The sequence below is a fragment of the Rhineura floridana genome, chromosome 2, assembly GCF_030035675.1.
Source record: "Rhineura floridana isolate rRhiFlo1 chromosome 2, rRhiFlo1.hap2, whole genome shotgun sequence".
In the NCBI taxonomy this organism is placed as follows: Eukaryota; Metazoa; Chordata; class Lepidosauria; order Squamata; family Rhineuridae; genus Rhineura; species Rhineura floridana.
In genome coordinates, this window is record NC_084481.1 from 166,849,874 (window position 1) to 166,870,498 (window position 20,625).

Sequence of the window (20,625 nt, forward strand, 5' to 3'; positions counted from 1 at the left end):
CTGGCTTTCAGCATCCTACCTAGCAACCTAAATTTTGCTTCCAGGACCTCACGGCTGCATTTCCCCATGTCGTTGGTGCCAACGTGCACCACGACCACTGACTCCTTCCCAGCACTGTCTACCAAACTATCTAAACGACGGGCGATATCCGCAACCTTCGCACCAGGCAGGCAAAACACCTTGCGGTCTACACGCCCATCACACACCCCACTGTCTATGTTCCTAATGATCGAATCACCCACTACAAGGATCCCTCCACCCCCTGGAGATATATCCTCGGCACGAGAGGATAGCTGCTCATCCCCCAAGGAATGGGTCCCTTCTAAGGGATCGTTTCCCTCTTCCTCAGCTGGATGCTCTCCTTCCCCGAGACCATGGTTCTCCATGATAGCAGGAGAGCTATCATCGTTGGAGTGGGACACAGCTATAACGTCCCTGAAGGCCTCCTCCACACACCTCTCTGCCTCTCTCAGCTTTTCCAGGTCCGCCACCTTGGCCTCAAGGAAATGAAGTCGTTCCCGGAGAGCCAGGAGCTCATTGCACCGAGAGCACACCCACGACTTCTGTCCAACAGGCAGATAGTTGTACATGCTGCAGGCAGTGCAAAACACTGGAACATAATCCCAGAGAGCCAATAAATAACACACCAGGAGTCAAGCTGATATGAAAGAGGCCAAAGAGTGTTGAGCGGCAGCAACAGGAGCAGGCCTGATTCAGCACCCTTTAGCCACATATTTGTTTACGGGAATGAGCTGGTTAATGGGTTTATTATTTGGACAGGCCGCTTACATTTTTCTTTCCCTTTCTTTAAATTAAAAAAAACACGATAACGATGATCTGGTCTGAATGAGATGAACAGATCTAAGAGGTAGGGGGAGGAGGCGCTTGGTGGAGAGCTGAACAGGGTGGGTGCATTGGTGCTGGGCTTGAGTAAAGAGAGACTGTCCCAAGGGAGCTGGAGGGACTGTGGATGCTGAGGGAGACTGACCAAGCTGGCTTCCGCCTTTGCCTTACTTTCTGCCCGCCGCCTCATAGCACTTCGAAGTGCCCAGAGGCCTGGTTTTTGTAGTCTAGGCAGTCCGGGGAGTTCGCTTCCAGGAAGAGGCTGCGGCTGGGGTCGGCTCCTTGTAGTCCAGACAGTCGGAAGAGTTGAAGGCCAGTCCGGTGCTCCTGTAGCCCGGCTGCTGGTGGTGATGGTGGTGACTGGAGCCCTGCCCGAGCGGGTGGTGTGTGTGTGGGTGCACACCTGCCATGGAAGGAGCCATGGAGCTGAGCTGGTGTGGGTGCACGTGCATGGGCAAGTAGGAGCCACAGTCCATACCACTTGTAGAAGGCCTCGTTGGAGCCTCGCACCTCCATCAGCAGCTCCTTCATGTCGGCAATGGCAGTGGGGCAGCAGGATGAGGCGGAGGGGCAGGAAGGCCCCTTGGCCCACTGCCCGGCTCCCTCCTTCCTTGTGTCCTCCTTCCGTTTCCCTCACAGGTGTGTGGAGGCGGTGGCAGCAGCAGCAGCGGTGGCGGTGGTTCAGGCTGGGAAGCAGGAGCAGCAGCAGTTCCTCCTCACAGATTCCATATCCACTTGCCCTTCACTCGGCCCGACCTTGTCCATGGGTGGTTCTGCCAGAGTGCCATTTGTTTGTAAAAATCCTTTTCTTTAAAAAAGAAAAATAATTTTCTTTTTAAAAAATTGTATTGTTTAAACTCATTTGTTAATATAAATAAGCCATATTAAAATAAATAAATAGAAACATTAATATATGATGAAGCGAAGAGAGATGAGACTAAAGAAAACTTGTGTACTTCAGAATGATCTCAGTTTTGACCAACAATTTATGAGAGTGACTCTGAGAACCTCAGAGAATAGAGTAACATTAGTATAAGAAATCATAATTAAATATGTCCCAGGTTCAAAAACTGTGTTGTTCAGTTAATCATATACATATGATAGCTCTCACATGGAAAGCAACCAGCTTTGCTGGGTTGGCAAATGAGCAAACAGCTGCAGAGCTTGCATTCACATTTGATTATTGTGCAGTTCTCCACCATCTCTACCAAGGATGTCATCTCAACTTTATATGAACTGTGCTTTTGTTGTAATATGTATGAATTAATAAAAGTGCATGTATGAACAATAGTGCAACCATTATCTAGTAGTATATAGTGCCACCCTGGGCAGCTACTGGGAAGAAGGGCAGGATATAAATCTAATAAAATAAATAAATAGTATATGAAGCCCCATTGTTTTAAAAGGCATGGTTAAGATGGGGGGAATAATTCATTACCAATAAAGTCCTGTGTATTGATGAGAGGGGATGGCTGATGCAAATAGGAACTGATGTTTCCATAAATATGTTTTGCTTTACAGCTTTATGGAGCAATATCCTTGCTGTGAATCTGCTTGATGTGTGGAATAAACTGAGCAGTACAGATGAATGTTGGCAGAAACTTATCAGAAATAAACTAAGAAACATTGGTAGATATTTTTTTAAATAATGTATGAATAGTACACAAATGAGATGCTCTTGTAAATGCTCTGTACAGAAGTACCAGTGATTAGTTTACGTTCACATGAACAGTCATGGTCAGTGTGTAATCCAAAAAACTGAACAGATTTAAGGCAGCACAGTGCTGCTCTCTCTGGGCATATTGACATTGCAAACATATATCTATTTTATGCCAATTCACTTGTCATGGCTTCCCTCAAAGATTCTTGGAAATTCTGAGCTGATTTCAGCATAGCGCTACTGAGAACATTCCATCGGCACAAGGATTTCTCATTGCACATGGAATATTCTCCCACTCTTCTCCTTGTGTGTACCCCCTAAATCTATTCTGAGCATTCCTCCAACCTTCCAGAGCAGATTTTGGGGTAGTGTGGGGTGCACACACACAGACACACACACACATGCTGGGGTGGTATGGAAGGTCTATCAGGTGCCATAAGATTCTTTGTTGTTTTCACAAAAATGAATGGTGTCTAGGTTTTAAAAGTTTAAAAATCTCTGTTAAAGAAATGTGAAGGGAATTTCCTACTTTTTTGTATCTAAATGGTGTTATCTGTATCTGTCCCAGGCATACAAATCTGACACTTATTTTTACTGTGTTATTATTCATAAACAATGCTACATGTCTGCTTTAAGATGCACAGAGGAAGATAATCAAGTAGACAGCTATATGATTCATGAATTAGCATTTTCACTATCACGTATTTAATTAAATTGCTATAGTAGCGTAGTGGCATCAAGTGACTGCTTTTCCCTCTCTTTTCATTTCCCTTGGGCAGAGATAAATTATATTCCACCAAAAAGCTCCTCCTACTTGGGGACCTCTTGGATGTGTCCTGATGGGATGCTCTTTAAAATTATAAGGAACATTTTAACTGATCGTCCATTGCACCATCATATCCATAACTTCCTCAAAGGTTTCCATATGCATAAAAACTATTATCAAGAGAGCCAGTTCTCTACGTGGAAAGGTAACTGAAGTCTCATATTCTCAACCGATAGTCTCTCATAGACTGTCACTGTTTTAGTGATGCTGTCTTTATAATTCCTGTGATTTAGGCTGCAATCTAAACAATGTCTACTCAGAGGTAAGTTCTATTGAATTCAGTGGGATTTTCCCCCAAGTAAGTGGGGTTATAATTGCAGTCTGTTACAAAACAAACAACACCCTAGGGCAGCCTTTCCTAACCAGTGTGCCTCCAGATGTTGTTGGACCACAGCTCCCATCTTTCCTGCCCATTGGCTGAGGCTGATAGGAGTTGTGGTCCAACAACATCTGGAGGCACACTGGCTGGGAAAGGCTTTCTAGGGTTTCTTTAATGGTGAGAATGTATTTATTAAATTTCTATCCCACCCTTCTTCCCAAAGGACATTTCTCAAACACTTTAAAATTCTTCATTAGAAGCTACAAATTCATATTTTCCTAAAACTGGGTGTGGAACACTGGACAAAAGGTGAAAATGTGGGCTTATTGTAAACACAGTGACTTTGAATTTACTTGCATTTGGATGATTTAATCAAATGCAAGTCCCGATGTTATACCCAAGGTATTGAACATAATTCTCACTGTCTCTCTCTTCTCAAATTTTAACTCGCTTCTCTTCAATAGCAAGATCCTGCTTCTCAGACAATTCCTTCTCTTCAGATCTGGAATGCCTTTTCAAGTGCACATTCCATTTCACACATTCATTTTTTTCTTAAATGACAGATAATCATAATTATTTATTGGTTATTTCATTTATTAGTTGCTTTAAGTTTGAAAGCAACTTGACAAAATAAAATACATTAAAAACAGTGAAAACCAGAAAAAAACCCACAACCGATAACAAAACCCAACCAGCAATATGCTAATAACGACCAGGTCCTACCCACCCCACTAAAAGATAAGCACCAAAATGTAGGAGGCAACATTTACTGAAGGCCTGCCAAGGATATTTTAAATATACACCTATATATGTTAAGTATGAACTTTTGTGTTCAGACATGTATGCCAGACAGCAACCTTATCAGGGAGCAGGGATTAGCTTGATTGTATGATCTGATAAATGCAAGTTTGCTGACATGGAATGTGTGGAAGAGCGCTGCATTCTGATGTATTTGGGGCCATGGACTGATTCCTTGAAGGTCCCTGGCTTAGGTTGAGCATTGGCTACTTAAAGATCATGCCATGCTCTGCACAGCTTGCTATCTCTGAGTGTGGTGACATTTTTTTTTTTTTTACACTGAGACGGTATCAGTAATCCCAAGATTCATGTTTAGACTACTGCCATATTTTATATGTGGGGCTACCTTTGAAAATGATTCAGAAAGTGCAGAATTTGGCAGCCATAACTGGGGAGAAGTCTAAACATATAACACTGGTGTTGTCTCTCTGCACTGGTTTCCAGATGGTTTCCAGGCCAAATTCAGAGTGCTGGTTTTAAAGCTCAGGGACCCCTTGCCTTATAGAGCATCTTTTTGATTGCAAATCTGCCCAGAGCCTCAAGTTACCTTTAGAGGCCTTTCTTCAAGAATCCCCTTGAAGCAAGTTGTGTTTTCAGATGGAATTTGTTGTTCCTTTAAACCAATCTTTCTTTCTTTCTTTCTACATTTTATTTCTTCTTTGCTATACAAATATCAAAACAGTATAAAACAATATGACACACAACAAAAGAAAGAAAAAAGAATTAATCACATTGTTGTATATAAAGAAGTCAATTTTGTGTTAATTGCCCTTTTTTAGTAATTGTTCTCTTTTCCACTTTGAGTTTTACTATACAGTCTTTTTAGAGTGGTCCATGTACACACACACACACACACACACACACACGTATATACACACATGCATACACATACACACACTCACTTAACCCCATATGCAATAAAACTTAACCAAGATGCTCAAAAGTTTTCTACTGCGTTTCTTGAATTTTTTCTTTTTTAAAAACCAGCTTAAGTGTACAAATCAAAATCTTCATAGCAATTTAAATGCCTGTTACAATGTACTGACATATAGCTTATACAATCAAAACATATATATAGATAGATAAATTTAAAAAGGGAGAAGAAAAAAATAAAATAAAAAATGTTTCAAAATTATAATAAAAATAAGAAATCAATAAATAAATTTTAAAAAAGGTGGAGTCTTGCTGTTTCCATAGTTCTTTTCACCTTACAGTTTGGGGCAGGAGGGCTCTTCTCAACTATCACCACAGTAGTGTGATACATTATGGTGTCATGTCTTTTCAAAACCTCCTGGGAAATAAAGATGCTCCTCGCTTTGTATATTTAGCTATTTGTTATTTCCTGGTCTCCAACGGGCAATCTCTTTAAATACATTTGACACAATTTGTGAAAAAAGTTATGGACTGGAAAAATCTGATTAGATTACTAGATTGCTTTTATTATACAATTTACCTTTCAGACAGCCGACTGGATCAGTTTCCTAATCAACTGACACCATTAGAAGATGGCATCTGCTTGGTCGATGCTGCGTATTTCATCAATACTAGCTGTCCCCCACTCTTAAGGAAGGAGAGGAAAGTGGACATCATCTTATCATTTGATTACTCTCTGGATAACCCTTTTCAGGTCAATGATAAGCTATTGCTTTATTTACAAACCATGCAGCTTTATATTGTAGAGCAGCCAACACCGAGACATGGATAAAGTTTTAAATCTTCATTCTTAATTTTGAGGTAGGAGCAAGATAAAAACGTGCAGAACTCAATGCGAATTCGTAAGGCATTTAATTCAGAGTGCGAGACACCTGCTTACGGCTTTTGTGAAGAGTTTGGACTGGAACTCCCTCACCATTGTCCACGCTGACTGGGGCTGATGAGAGTTGGAATTCAGCAATATCTAGAAGGCCACAGGTTCCCTATTGCAGGGCATTGTCTGTTCATTCGGTATGAACACCCAGGTTGTGTCATTGATATTATGTCTAGTTATTTTCAGGTTTGGCATATCTGTTTTCCCATTCCTCTTAAGTGTGTGTCCTGCCTCTGTCATCCATACCTTTATAACAGATTGCATTATAGTAATCTCAAAATGAACTATAATTAGCTCAGTTTTAGATGGAATTCTTGGATCTGGGGAGCTTTGTTAGTTAGGTTATGGGGTGTGTGTTTGAAATTAGGAAGAGGATGTTGTTATTCAGCTGTGACATCTGTGACATCAGCAGACAGGGTTTTGTTTATCCATGAGGTCTGACTGATCTGCCTTGTTATCTCTGTTGTGGATGTCATTGTCCAAGTGTCATCTAAGTGAAAAAAGCTTTGTTCTGAATTGTACAACAAAGACTAGGCATATATTATAGGAGTCAGGAAAGAAAGAAGTGTTCTCTCAGACCAAGATATACACAGCAGGGATATACTGTAACATTTTGTTGTGGAATAGCATTTGTCTCTTAGATCATCAAATTCGTTTCCGAAACTTGATACTCTTGTTTGAGGTGTGAGGCTGATCCAGACCAGGACCATGGTGGGGGTGAAGGGTAAAGCTCTCCCATCCAGAATGTCACCTCACTTGTCATTTATGGGGAGAAAAACACTATTTTGAACTTAAGAGCAAACCATGATGTAGCATGTAGTTTGGCCCTCAGAAACTGCCCCACACAAAACCCCTAAGTGCAAAAACAGTCTAAAGGGAAGCCAAGAGAAAAATACTGTGTATGTTCTACAAGCAGTTTTCTTTTAAACTGTTCTTGTGTTAAATCCCAAAACTACTTTTTTGAACTGTTAAAAGCAGTTTAGGAATTTTGTTGATGCTTTGAGTTGTAGCTGTCAATGTACACTGTGTTAGTAATAAGCATTTTGAGAGAGTGGGGTGCTGGTTCTCTAACAACAGAGGGCTGGATGTAAGAGGAAGGGAGATGGTACCATTTTATATCCACCACCACCACCACCATCCAAGAACAAAAACAATCAAAGGCTATCCTACACTACGTAATATGCATACTGCATCAGACAAATTCCCATATAATACATGCAGAAGTGGGTAAGTAATAAAGAGCTTACGAGGTGGTCTGAAGGCATTCTGGCTGTTTTTTCCCTTTTTCTTTCTAAAAAAACATTTCTAGCTGCATTGAAGCCTTACAGGGACACTGTCTGAGAAAAAAAGACAGCTGCTCCCAAAAGCATACTGGGGCAATTTCACTGTACAATTACCAGGAAGTGGTGGCACAAAATTCGGGCTATTTATTATTTATTTATTTATAAGATTTATATCCCACCCTTCCTCCCAATAGGAGCCCAGGGTGTCAAACAAAAGCACAAAAAAACACTTTAAACATCATAAAACAGATTTTAAAACATATTAAAACAAAACATCTTTAAAACATTTTTTTTAAAAAGCTTTCAAAACATCTTTAAAAAAAGGTTTAGAAACATATTAAAAAGCAATTCCAGCACAGACGCAGATGGGGTTAAGGTCTCTACTTAAAAGATTTGTTGAAAGAGGAAGGTCTTCAGTAGTCGCTGAAAAGATAACATAGATGGCGACTGTCTAGTATTTAAGGGGAGGGAATTCCAAACGGTAGGTGCCACTACACTAAAGGTCCGCTTCCTATGTTGTGCAGAATGGATCTCCTGATAAGATGATATCTGCAGGAGGCCCTCACCCGCAGAGCACAGTGATCGACTGGGTATATAACGGATAAGATACTCTTTCAGGTATCCTGGTCTCAAGCTGTGTAGGGCTTTGTTCACACCAAAAGTAGAACCTTGAACTTAGCCCAGTAGCTAATAAGTAGTCAGTGCAATTCTTTCAGCAGCGGGGTGACATGTTGGCAATACCCTGCCCCAGTGAGCAGTCTCGCTGCCGCATTTTGCACCAACCTCAAGGGCAGCCCAACATAGTGTGCATTACAGTAATCGAGCCTAGAGGTTACCAGTGAGTGGACAACAGTGGTCAGACTATCCCAGTCCAGAAACGGCCGCAGCTGTCTTACCAGCCGAAGCTGGTAAAAGGCACTCCTAGCCATGGAGGTCACCTGGGCCTCTAGTGACAAAGATGGATCCAGCAGCACCCCCAGACTATTGACTTGCTCTTTCAGAGGGAGTACAACCCTATCCAAAGCAGGCAACTGACCAATTATCGGGAACTCGGGAACCACCAACCCACAGTGTCTCCATCTTGCTAGAATTCAGTTTATTGACCCTCATCCAGCCCACTCAAAACATTTTTACTCAAAACATTTCAATGACCATGGCAACTACTATACTTTCCAGCTGATCCAAGCATCTAGAAATGATTTTTAAAAAGAAACAAAGAGCCAGAAAACCTTTGGACCATCTTTGTGAATTAAAAAAGAAAAGTAAATAAGAATGAAAGGTTTGTAGACATGATCTAATCTGTATATCTACATTGTGATCCGAGCATAATCTGTTGAATACTGTACAGACTAGGGAGCTTCACTCCAAATTGTGCAATGAACCTAATTCTTCACCCATTGCTAACTGTGGGCACATAATTTAATGCCAATTAATAAAGGGACAATCTTTAAGGTTACCATCTTTTCTTATGCTATAGTCTATAGAACAAACTGGAAAATACTGCTTGGAGCAGGGAATTCCTTTCCCCAGGATTTTGCTGAGTGAGGAAGACAAGAAGAATCCAAGAGAGTGTTATCTATTTGTGGAAGATGAAAATAAAGAAGCCCCCATTGTGCTTCATTTTCCGCTTGTGAATGATACATTCCAGAAATTTAAAGAGCCAGGTAAATGTCACTTTTGACCTATCATATTTTATATTGCAACATAACGCTTATGGGCCACGTTAACAGTAGGGGAGGAAAACCTATCATGTCTAAACATGTTGCAGCATCTCCTAAATGAAATAACTGTGGCAGGCTTGTTTGCTTGTGTATTTGCAGGGGTGGAACGTAGGCAAAAAGAAATGGCTGAAGGCACAGTCCCTCTTTCTGGCAATTGTTCACGATACCAACTGATGGATTTTACATACACTAAGAAAGACTTTGACAAACTCCTGAAGCTGACTGACTACAACATTCAGAATAACAGCGACTTGATTCTTCAGGCTCTCTCTATAGCTATAAAATGGAAAAAATGTGGCAGGAAATGAGTATCTCCTTAGGCCTCTTGCTTGCTCTCTCCATTGGGATCTTGCTTGTTGTCTGGCTTCCTTCTCCTGGTATATCATCAGGCCTTTTGCATTTCCTTTGCAGAGGAGAAAGATTGGCAGGTCAATGGAGTTAAACCTAAAAAGAGACAAAGGCTGCAATCCTATACACACTTATTAGAGAGTAAGCCATATTAAACTCAGTGAGCCTCACTACTGAGCCAACAAACTTTCACTAAAAGAAATCTAAAGTTAGTGATACCTTGCTTCTTACCTTGTTCTTTGTCTCAAAGGAACAGTTTACTGTCAAGGAACAGATAAGCTAATGTCTCTTTCAAGCACTTAAATTAGGTATGTGGAAGCTGTGGACCTTAAGATGTTGTTTGACTCCAACTCCCATCAAGCACAGTCAGCATGACTAATGGAAGGAACATCTGGGAGTTGTAGTCTAGAAAAAATCCAGAGGGCTACAGTTTCCCAATCCCTGACTTAAATAGTTATTTGAAAGGGTGGGAAATAAGCCTGCAGAAAATATACTAGCAAATGCCAAAGTCAGGAATATTGTATCAACACCTAGTGCCAGAACTTTGGGTTACTCCTTCGCCTAATAAACTGAGTAGTGACGACTGCAGTCAGAAGCTAAATGTAACATGAGCACTGGCCTGAGGGGAAATTACAAGTGTGTCTCATAATTCAAATGTATCCACTGTTGTTTTTTAAAGACTAGCTTGCATTGGTAATTTAGGACCAATAAACAACACTTCCTGTGTGTGGCAGCCACACTCCTTGAGGCCAGGCCAGATGTGACCGTGGGAGAGCTGTCTCTTTAAATGCAGATTTGCCTATGTCACATGTAAAGTAGAATTATGTGATCTGAGAGCCAAACTACATGCTGTTAATTATGTTATGTGACCTTGAATGCAATAATTTTGGCAGAAATAGCCAGTGCAGGTGCCTGATCTGGACTAGTACAGTAGGGCCCCGCTTACCGGTGTTCCGTTTTGTGGCGTTCTGCTCATGCGGTGGCTTTCAATTTGGGGAAATTCCCAGTTTTAAAGCCGATTTTGCGCTTTTACGACATTTTCGCGCAACATGGCCCATTATAGTCTATGGATTCCACTTTACGGCAATTTCCGCTTTACGGCGGGGGGGCTGGTTCCTAACCCGCCGTATTAGCGGGGCCCTACTGTACCTTCATATGGAGAGGGGCCTTTAGTTCTTTGCCCTCTGCTATTATCCTAGTCTGGATTATACCTCTTCTCCCTGGCCTGGGCACCGTTAATTTACATGGGAGAAAAAACTCCCATTGGAGTGAATGGGTGCTTTTTCTCCAAGCAAATTGCAGACATCCCCCCCCCAATCTGGATTGGGATCACAATGGTGGGCAAAAGGCTAAAGCCCTCTTACCCCCTCACCAGGATCTCTGTTTGGATCAGAGGGCCCACCAAGGCTACTTGTGTAAGAAAATCCCTGCACTCAAGGGCAAAAAACATGATTGCTCTCGTGTAGTTTGGCCATGATTTTAGGAGCACAAGGGGCACTCAGAACCTTCCGTGCTCCCTTGGCATACCCACCCACAGTATCTCCCCCAGAAGTTAACCCATTGGGAGAAAAGTTCCTGGGGTAAAGGCTGTGAGAAGGGTTTACCACTCTGAATCTGCACAACACTTATGCTCTTTTTAAAAGAAATGCCTATGCTATTATCATGTCTACTTTGGGCCATGTTCAGGGTGTGCAAAGTTGACCATGAAACATCAGTATTCATGCAACCAGACCATTATGCTCTTGCTCATCTAACTGTCACAGGCACCACAGAAATTCTGGTGAGAAGTAGTCCTTCTGCAAACCAGTTCTGTTCCTAAGCTTCTTGTAAAATTCATTTAGGAGTGGCATGAAGTAATAGTGCTGGTTTGGCACAGCATCAGGCACACTTCTGTACAATAAGAAGATAGCGTCCCTGTCTTTTAACAAACAAAGGTAGATTCAGCAACGTGGAACAGAAGTTTACACAGCCACACAGTGGCTGTATACAATAGCCAGCAGCGTGGATTGTTTTTGCGTTCTGCAATGTTAAATTGAAAATACTCCCCATGCGACTTCCGGGAAGGGTGACTTAGCCTGTGCCTGCTTTTGAGACGGGCTCCTGCCTCAAAAGAAGCTTATTCAGATATATCAGTCAGATTTTTTTTTTTTTTTTGACTGATTAAACTTCTCCCGGGTAGGGAGAAACGAAGAGATTAACCTCAAAGCCTATTTTTGTTGGGACGACCAGATCTCATTAATTTATGGGACGAGGTCCAGCCGACGAAGGTGGGACGGATTTTCAACAACAAGCTCTATCTGATAAAGCGAACGTTCATCTTATCTTCTAAGAGAGAACGCACTAACAGGCAAGCACCCTTCTTTCTATATTTTTCTTTTACTTGACTTAAATTGTTGCTGTTTAAAAGAGATTTGCCAGATTGATCGGTTTTTGACATCTCACTGGGGAGCCATAACTTCTCTCTGCTACTCATTAATTAATAGCTTATCTCTGTTTTTGTTGCAAAAAGCTGTCCTGGATTTGCATTCTAAAGATATACACAGAAGAGGGATTTCTATTCCAGATTTTTATTTTGAAGAATATTATATTGTCTGAGACTACTCTCTTTTTGGTCTATTTTATTTTGACGAATCTGTTTCCTGACGACCGCCATTAATTGTTTCGATCCTGGGAACTGCATTTTGTTTACTTAAGCATGGAGAGATAAGGCTGTCTGCTCTGTTTATACTGTGATGTCACCAAGTTTGGAGTATTAACCCAATTGTTGCTGAAATAAGAAGTGGTTTTCCTATATTTTTCTTTTAAAATGGCAATTAAGAAAGTGGCTGAGAATCTGGAAATAACTATGTTTCAGAAAATAATGGATGAGATTGAGATAACGAAACAAAACCTGCGACAGGGTTGTAAGGAGCTGAAAATTGAATTGAGTAAAATGAAGCAGGAGATTAAAGATATAGGGGTCCCTGTGAGAGAGGTGACCCTGGAGATTGGAACAAACGTGGAACAGGAAAAAGATTTGGAGTCTATGGACTTTAGAAACAAAATCTATTGTTTGGAGACACAGGAGATTAAAGACATAGGGGTCCTTGTGAGAGAGGAGACCCTGGAGACTGGAACAGGGGTCCCTGTGAGAGAGGAGACCCTGGAGACTGGAACAGGGGTCCCTGTGAGAGAGGAGATCCCGGAGATTGGAACAAACGTGGAACAGGAACAAGATTTGGAGTCTATGGACTTTAGAAATAAAATCTATTGTTTGGAACTCAATGTTATCTCTGAAGAAATTAATGAAGATTCTAGAGATAAAGTTATCAATGGCATGGATAATCTTCTGGACTGGAATGATGTGATGGAGCCCAATATAGAGAAAATCTATGGAATTAACTGCAGCCATGTGACAATGGAAAAACTTTCAAGAGATGACCCAGTGTATTTTGAAAAAAAGAACAGAGATATGATTTTACAGCAGTATTTCAGCAACCTATTCAGAATGGATGGCAAGAAAATATTTGGGATAGAGGTAATTCCCATCAGACTCTTACTATATGACTATGGCTTTGACAGCAAGATTATTATGGAATACTGATAATGGAAGATTGGATACTGAAATTACTGGACTTAACAAGACTACTGAAGATGGAAGATGGAAAATGGAACTAATAGGGATAATAGAACAATGGCTACTGAAATTACTGAACCTAACAGATTCTGATGTGATGGATTAATTGAAATGTTTATTTTGACTATGGTTATGACAATAAGATTATCATAATTAGTAATGAGATGGATTAATCGATATGCTTATCTGGAAAAAAAAATTGATAGATATATTTCTTAAAGAATTGAAACCTCTCTTTGACTTTTTGTGGAAAGAATAAAGTAATGTTTATGAGATTTGATGATTAAGTAAGATAACTACTGGAGGAAAGTGATTTTATAATATGACTTAAGAGACAGGATTGTTATATATTATAGACTTATAACTGATTTGATCTTTGACAAATGGAAAGTCAATATTTTACTCTTTATTTTTTATTTTTCTTTTTTTTTTCTTTTTTTCTTTTTGTTTAACTATTTTTGATTTTGTTTTTTGTCTTTGAATGTTTTATGATTTCGTCTTGTATGTTTTATGAAAATCTGAATAAAAATTATTGAAAAAAAAAAAAAAAAAAAAAGAAAATACTCCCCATGCCATTCTGATGCTTCCCATAAGCTCATTTCAAAACAAAACCTTACAAAACTTATAGTCCTGAATTCGGAAACGCTTGCTTAACAACCCTCTAAATTTTCATAGCGATACTCCAAACAGTCAGAGATAATAGAGAGTTCAAAGTCTAAAAAGAGAGAGAAAAAACCCAGAGCCCTTTTGGACTTTTTTGTTTTCTCATAATATGTTGAAATTAATTAAAAATCAGCCATGTTCACAGAGTACCTGTAACTCTATTACTGACCTTGCCCCATACTCTGACCTTCATCTTCTGCAGTTTAAAAGTTAAAAAATGCCTGGCTGATTTTTAATTACTTTAAGAAATTTTACATTGAACTGAATGGTAATGTCAGGCATGCTCAGTAAGAACCAACTGTCAGTGTTGTAAAAGCCAGTCACAGCTGCTGGCCTTGCCTAATCAGGGGGCCACACCCACACCAGACTTTGATTTCACTTGAGACAGTCATGGCTTTCCCCAGAGAATCCTAGGAAGTGTAGTTTGTGAAGGGTGCTGAGAGGAGATTTCTATTGCCCTGACAGAGCTCCAGTGGTTTAACAGCCGCTCTGATTGAAGCTCTGTGAGTGGAACAGGGTGTCTGCTAGCAACTATCAGCATCCTTCACTAACTACAGTTCCCAGGATTCTTGGGGGGAAGCCATGATGGTCTAAAGTGGAATAAAGGTCTTGTATGGATGTAGCCAGGGACAGCTTTGGTTTAAATTTGGGTGGGAGGCTACATGTGCCTGCTGTAGGTGGGGGAAAGCCTGAAAAAGAATGATACTGTTCACAATGTTTTCCTTTTTGAAAGGAAAGGGGCTTCCCCTCTACCCAGTGCCCACTCACCCATTCACCTTCCCCTTCCTCCTCCTCCTGATCCCCATGGTCAGTTTTACCTATCTAAAGCATGACTGCACAGGAGTAAATCCCATTGAACTCAATAAGCATACAAATGATCAAACCTGCCCTCCCCTCCCCCTTCCTTTGCACCTCCTCCTTTAATTTCCTCCTTCCTCTCCCCTTCTCCTTCCCCATGGGTTTTACCTATCCTAAGCATGATTGCGTAGGAGTAAATCCCATTGAACTCAATAAGCATGCAAATGATCAGACCTGCCTTTCCCCTCCTTCCCCTTTCCCTTATTCCACCACTCCCCTCTTCCTTCTTTCTCCTGGCCTGCCCACTCCAGCCCTCCGTCCCTCCCCCCGGTCAGTTTTACCTATCCTAACCATGATTGCACAGGAGTATATCCCACTGAACTCAATAAACATGCAAATGATCAAACCTTCTCTTCCCCTCCCCCTCCTGCCTGCTCCTTCTCCCCTCCCCTTTCCTCCTCTCCCCTTTCCTCCCCTCCCCTCCCCATCCCCTGTGGTCAGTTTCACCTATCCTAAGCATGATTGCAGGGCAGTAAATCCCACTGAACTCAATAAGCATGCAAATGATCAATCCATTCTCAACAAACTTGCACAGGATCACATTTCTTACCTCCCGTATTAAAAAGCAGAGAAAGTCACTAATAGGTGATTAGACGGTTTAAGAATGTACCTATAGCCCACAGATATATCTGTCAAACTTTAAAAAGCAGGGAAAATGGGCAGCTATAGTGAATGCACCAGGAGAGCAGGAGACCTGACTTCTTCTCTGAGATATTGTACTGCCCCACAAATTTGTCAAAATGCAAACACAATTTGGCTTGGTCTTTCACAGTCCAATCCACTTCCTGTGTAGCTTGTAAGAATTTGGTAACTTGTGCCACTGAGCATATGGTGAATGGTGGCAATACCTGCCATCTCCAAAGATGGAGAATTACTTTTTTGTATGTTTGTTGATGTTCTTACTTTGCTTCTTTCCTGTGTTACTATTGTTTCTACAGATAATCTAATCTAGAAATCTAGATTATTTTTAGGATTGTGCTGAAAATCAATGGGACTTTTGAGTGAACACAGAAAAGGATTGTGTTGTAAATTTTTCTCTCCCCCTCTGATCCTTTTTTGTTAAGCAGTTAGGCAGGGCATATTTAGGTGTTACTACTTGTATTTGGCAGGAAACTAATACTTTTTAAAAAAAAATGTTCTGCAATGACCAAGGCAGCTCAGAAGAAATAAAGCCATTTTAAAACCTAATAAACATAAAACAAATATAAAACAGTTGCAAAACAGCTTTACGTGGTATGATTCTGAATTTTGGACTGGGTGAGTGGCGTTCCTTATCACTGAATTGCAGTCCTGTGCATGCTTCCCTGTTTGTGTAAGCTCCATTGAATACATTGGGACTTGCTTCTGAGTAAACATGCATAGGAGTGCACTGTAAATATCTTTGCAGGTTATGTAAATAATAAACATCTTTGACATTTATGCTTACATAAATGTTTGTTTGTACTATGTCTTGATATGTATCTGATTTCACACTATGATTGGTATTTACAAATTATTATTTCCTCTACATTTTTTTTCAATTAATTTTTATTCAAATTTTCAAAACCAAAACAATACAAAAAGAAAAAACACAAATCAATAACTAATACAATAAAAAAAGAAAAAATATATTAAAATATTGACTTCCGGTTTGTCGTAGTTCAGCTATAAGTCTATAATATATAACAAGCCTGTCTCTTAATAGATTATAAAATCACCTTCCTCCAGCGGTTATCTTCATTGGTATCAAATCTCATTAACATCATATCATTTTATTCTTCCACAAAAAGTCAAAGAGAAGTTTCCAATCCTTGAAATATATGTCCATCAATTTTTTTTCTAGATAAACATGTCAATTAATCCAACTCATCAAGTCTACTAAGTCCAGTAATTTCAAATCGCTCTTCTTCCATTATCCGTGTTGGTTCCATCTTCCATCTTTACGCACCCAATAATCTTGCTGTCATAGTCATATAGTAAGAGTCTGATAGGAGTATCCTTTATCACAGATATTTCCTTGCCATCAATTCCGAACATATCACTGAAGTATTGTTGCAAAGCCGCATCTCTGTTCCTCTTTTTTACAGAATACACTAGCACATCTCTTGAAGATTTTTCCATTGACACAAAACAGGGATTAATTCTGTTAACTTTCTCCATTTCAAGTTCCATCAAATCCTTCCAGTCCAGGAATTTTTTCGAACCGATAATATCTTTATCTCCAATCTCTTCATCAATTCCTTCAGGGACAGTGCTGAGTTCCAAACCGTAATATTTGTCTCCAGGATCCATCACAGCCAGGAAATCCAAATCTTTTTCCATGTCCATATTTAATCCAATCTCCATAGTTTGAACCTTGCCTTTAATTTTTCTTTCATCCTTTTTTGGTTTTCCAGGTCTATCTTTATTCTCCTTTCTCATAGAATCCTGAATTTCTTTCAGCTCCTGTCTCATTTCGTCAAATTCAATTCTCAACGCTTGACTATTATTTATCAGTTCTTGTTTTATTGAATTAATCCCATTCATTATTTTCTGAAACATGTCTAAAGATAAAGTCCCTTCTTGTACATCCATAATCTTCTTAATTGTCATTCTTAAAACCAAAGGAACAAAACTCCTTCAATTTTCAATGTCCCAAGCAAAGAGCAGTTTATTTCTTTATCCAGTTACAAAGGAGTTAATCTTTCAAACCAACTGACATCACACTCTAGACAGCCCTTATCTCTTATATGCCCAGAAGTGCGAAAACAGCTTTAGTTCACAGCGTCCAAATAACTAGTAGCAGAAAGAATGAGCAGATTCGTCAAAAAAAAAAGTAGACCAGAAAAAATAGTCCCAGACATATATTACATAAAAGTCTTATAAATCAAAAAGATTTTTCTTTTCTCTTCCAATCAGAAACCCCTCATCCATTGTAATCTTTATAATGCTAATTTCCATGTCAGCTTTTTGCAATAAAAAAAAAATAGGCTATTTTTATTTTCTTCCCCCTTAGTTCCGTGAGTAAAAGAGAAAGTTTTGGCTCACCCAGGTTTTCTTAATTGCTGGTTCTTTGACAAATCTCTTTAGCTGTATAGATATCAAAATAATGAGCGTAGACAGGAGAATGCTTGCCTGTTAGTCCGCTTTTCTTTGAAGAAAAAAAAACGGGTCACTTATTCAGCTGAGCTAACTAGAAATCCTCGCTCCGTCTGAGCTGCTGGAAGACCTTCTTTCACAGACAATTCTGACGAATTCCAGTCTCCAACAAACACAACAAAGCTGTGTGGGAAATCTCACGTTTCTTCCTTATCCGGAAGAAATTATCCCCAGTCAAAAAAAAAACCTTCTGACTGGATTTAAAACTGAAAAAGTTTCATCCAAGCTGGGAGCCCGTCTCAGAGGCTGCACAGGCAGAGGGATCCTCCTGGGAAGTCCTATTTCCTCTACATTTTAAGTGTGCCCCTCTTCCTTGGGGTAGTCTGTTGTTTTCATCCTGAGGGGCAGATTAGGTTGAGAGATTGTGCATACCTCATGGACACCCATTAAACTTTGTGGCTTATTTCCATTTTAAAATTTAATTAAAGTGATTTATATGCAGGCAAAGTTTATGAAGTAAAGCAGATCTACACACTATATTTAAAGCACATCCAATTCGCATTTAAAGCGCATGACTTCCCCCAAAGAATCCTGGGAAGTGTAGTTTCCCCCTCAGTTATCATTCACACCACCCTTAACTACAGTTCCCATGATTCTCTGGTGGGATTAATGTGCTTCAAATGTATGCTGAATGTGCTTTAAATGCAGGAGTGTGGTCGTCCAGGGTCTCGGGGGGTCTTAGACCCTTTACTTTTTTGGGAGCAGGGTCCTAATGTCTCCAGCATCCTATGAGACAATCAGCATGAAAGAGGAGTGTGTTAGCCACTAAGAAGAGTCTTCTAATATACTTCCTTGTCCTTTCCTGCTGATTGGAGCCAATCAGAGTCAAAGGAGGGGAGTCAGCCATTGAGATGACTCTTCTCAGCAGCTAACACTCTCCCCTTTCATTCTTATTGGCTCCTAGGGATGTCTGTTTTTGCGGGAGAAGGCATTAACAAGTATCTCATTGTCAACCCAGTGGGAAAATAAGGGGGGGAATGTGACTGTGACTAACATGAAGGGACCCTGCATTTCTGAATTTGCCACTATACTACTGTTTAAATGCATGGATCTGCCCTAGTATGCTGTGCATTCATTAGTCAATTGAAAAGAACAATTTTAAAATACACTTTTTAAAGCAGGGTAGGCCACATGCTTTGCATGAAAAGGCCCAAAATTCAATTTCTGGATGACACTATTGCCTGGAATCCTGGACAGCTAATGCTAGCTCATGTCATCAGTACTGAGCTAGATGGTACCAAATGGCCTGACTAGGTAAAAAAGAGGAAAGACATCCAAGGGCCACAGTGACTCCTAAATTTATTTATGTATTTCATTTACAACATTTATATACTGCTTTATTGTAAAAAGCCTCAAAGCAGTTTATAGAAGGAATTAAAACAATACAATTATTGGCAAAAACAGTTAAAGACAGGTATTGAAAAAATACAAAATAATAAAACCAACAATGAGTTAAAAACAGATAAAAAACATAATAGCTTTTACATGCCTGGGTAGGCTTGCCTAAACCAGAATGTTTTTAGCAGGTGCCAAAATGAGTACAATGAAGTGCCTGCCTAACGTAAATAGGCAGGGAGTTCCAAAGTGTAGGTTCTGCCATACTAAAGGATCGATTTCTTACAAGAGCAGAACAAGTACTATGTGGAACCTGTAACATGGAAAGTACACCTTGCATCAGCAACCAGTGCAGATTTCAGAGCAGATGTATTATGTGCTGACAGGGTCTCACTCATGTTAGCAATCGTACCATAGCATTCTGCACTAACTGCAGCCCCCGGGTCAAGTTGTGTTGCATGGGTATTTCTGTGACCTTGACTGAAAGGCTGCCAGGATTTTTTTAGTTTTGGTTTGGAACCCTGACTTTGTGGGATGCTGAGTTTTCTGTCTTACAGGAATCTTGTTGTGGTTGGTATTGTAGCATTTAGGAAATCATCACTGTCTTTTGTTTTTGTTTTTCTATTTGCATTTCATTTACCTCTGATCTTACTCCCTTACATCCATGGAAGCAACACCAGTGGTTTCATGTGGTCAGCTCAACCCCCTTAAACCCACTGATGATGCACCTTTTATTTGCATGATGGTTTGTTTCTTGCCCAATAATGGTAAAAGAGAATTCACATACTGGGAAATGTGGCTTCAATTGCTGTTGTTCCCAATCTACTGCCTGTGAAGGAAGACCAAACCATGTGTGTTTTCTCTCTGTCAATTATTATTCACTGGAATTGGGTTGGCTGTCAAAGAGAGTTTATAACAGCCCACAGAGTAAGCAGGAAAGAACAGTTTCTCAAATCTCTCTCCAGTGAAGGGTCCAATCTGTAAAGGTGTTTGGAGCAGCCATGTTAAAAGGCAGGCAGGGCATTCCAGGCATGAGGTTGCCAATCCTCTTTGATATGGATATTGTTGCAGAGGATCCCTAGTCAAGCCTTACCAACAGCACAGACCAAACAATATCTGCTCAGAAGTAAGTCCTGTTGAGTTCTATGGGGCTTAGTCTCTTAGTAAGTGTGTTTAGAATTGCAGCCTTCAGGGGCATCCATCTTTACTCCTGAATGCTCCTATATAACATCTCCACAACACTACACTTTCTTCCTACAAAATCCTTCTGGTGACTGGCCTGGGTTGAGGGCACTTAAACCTTTCTTACCAGAAGCAAGCAGGCTAGATTACATGTGCCTTACCCAGGCTGTCTAAGCAGGTGAGAAGAAATGATCCCGTCACTTCAGCTGGACCTGGGAACACCCTCATTTAGCTAAGCTTTCTATCTTA

The 20,625-nt window shown here is 40.3% G+C and overlaps 1 protein-coding gene across 1 annotated transcript in view; it reads left to right on the plus strand.

Moving 5' to 3' along the window:
- Positions 1 to 9,565, plus strand: part of LOC133378013 (cytosolic phospholipase A2 delta-like) — a 36,312-nt gene extending 26,747 nt beyond the window's left edge. The window contains exons 15-19 of the mRNA XM_061612798.1: positions 2,365 to 2,472; positions 3,283 to 3,474; positions 5,907 to 6,073; positions 9,014 to 9,200; positions 9,357 to 9,565. Coding sequence (XP_061468782.1) covers positions 2,365 to 2,472; positions 3,283 to 3,474; positions 5,907 to 6,073; positions 9,014 to 9,200; positions 9,357 to 9,565 — 863 coding nt within the window. The remainder of the gene's footprint in view (positions 1 to 2,364; positions 2,473 to 3,282; positions 3,475 to 5,906; positions 6,074 to 9,013; positions 9,201 to 9,356) is intronic.
- Positions 9,566 to 20,625: the final 11,060 nt, after the last annotated feature.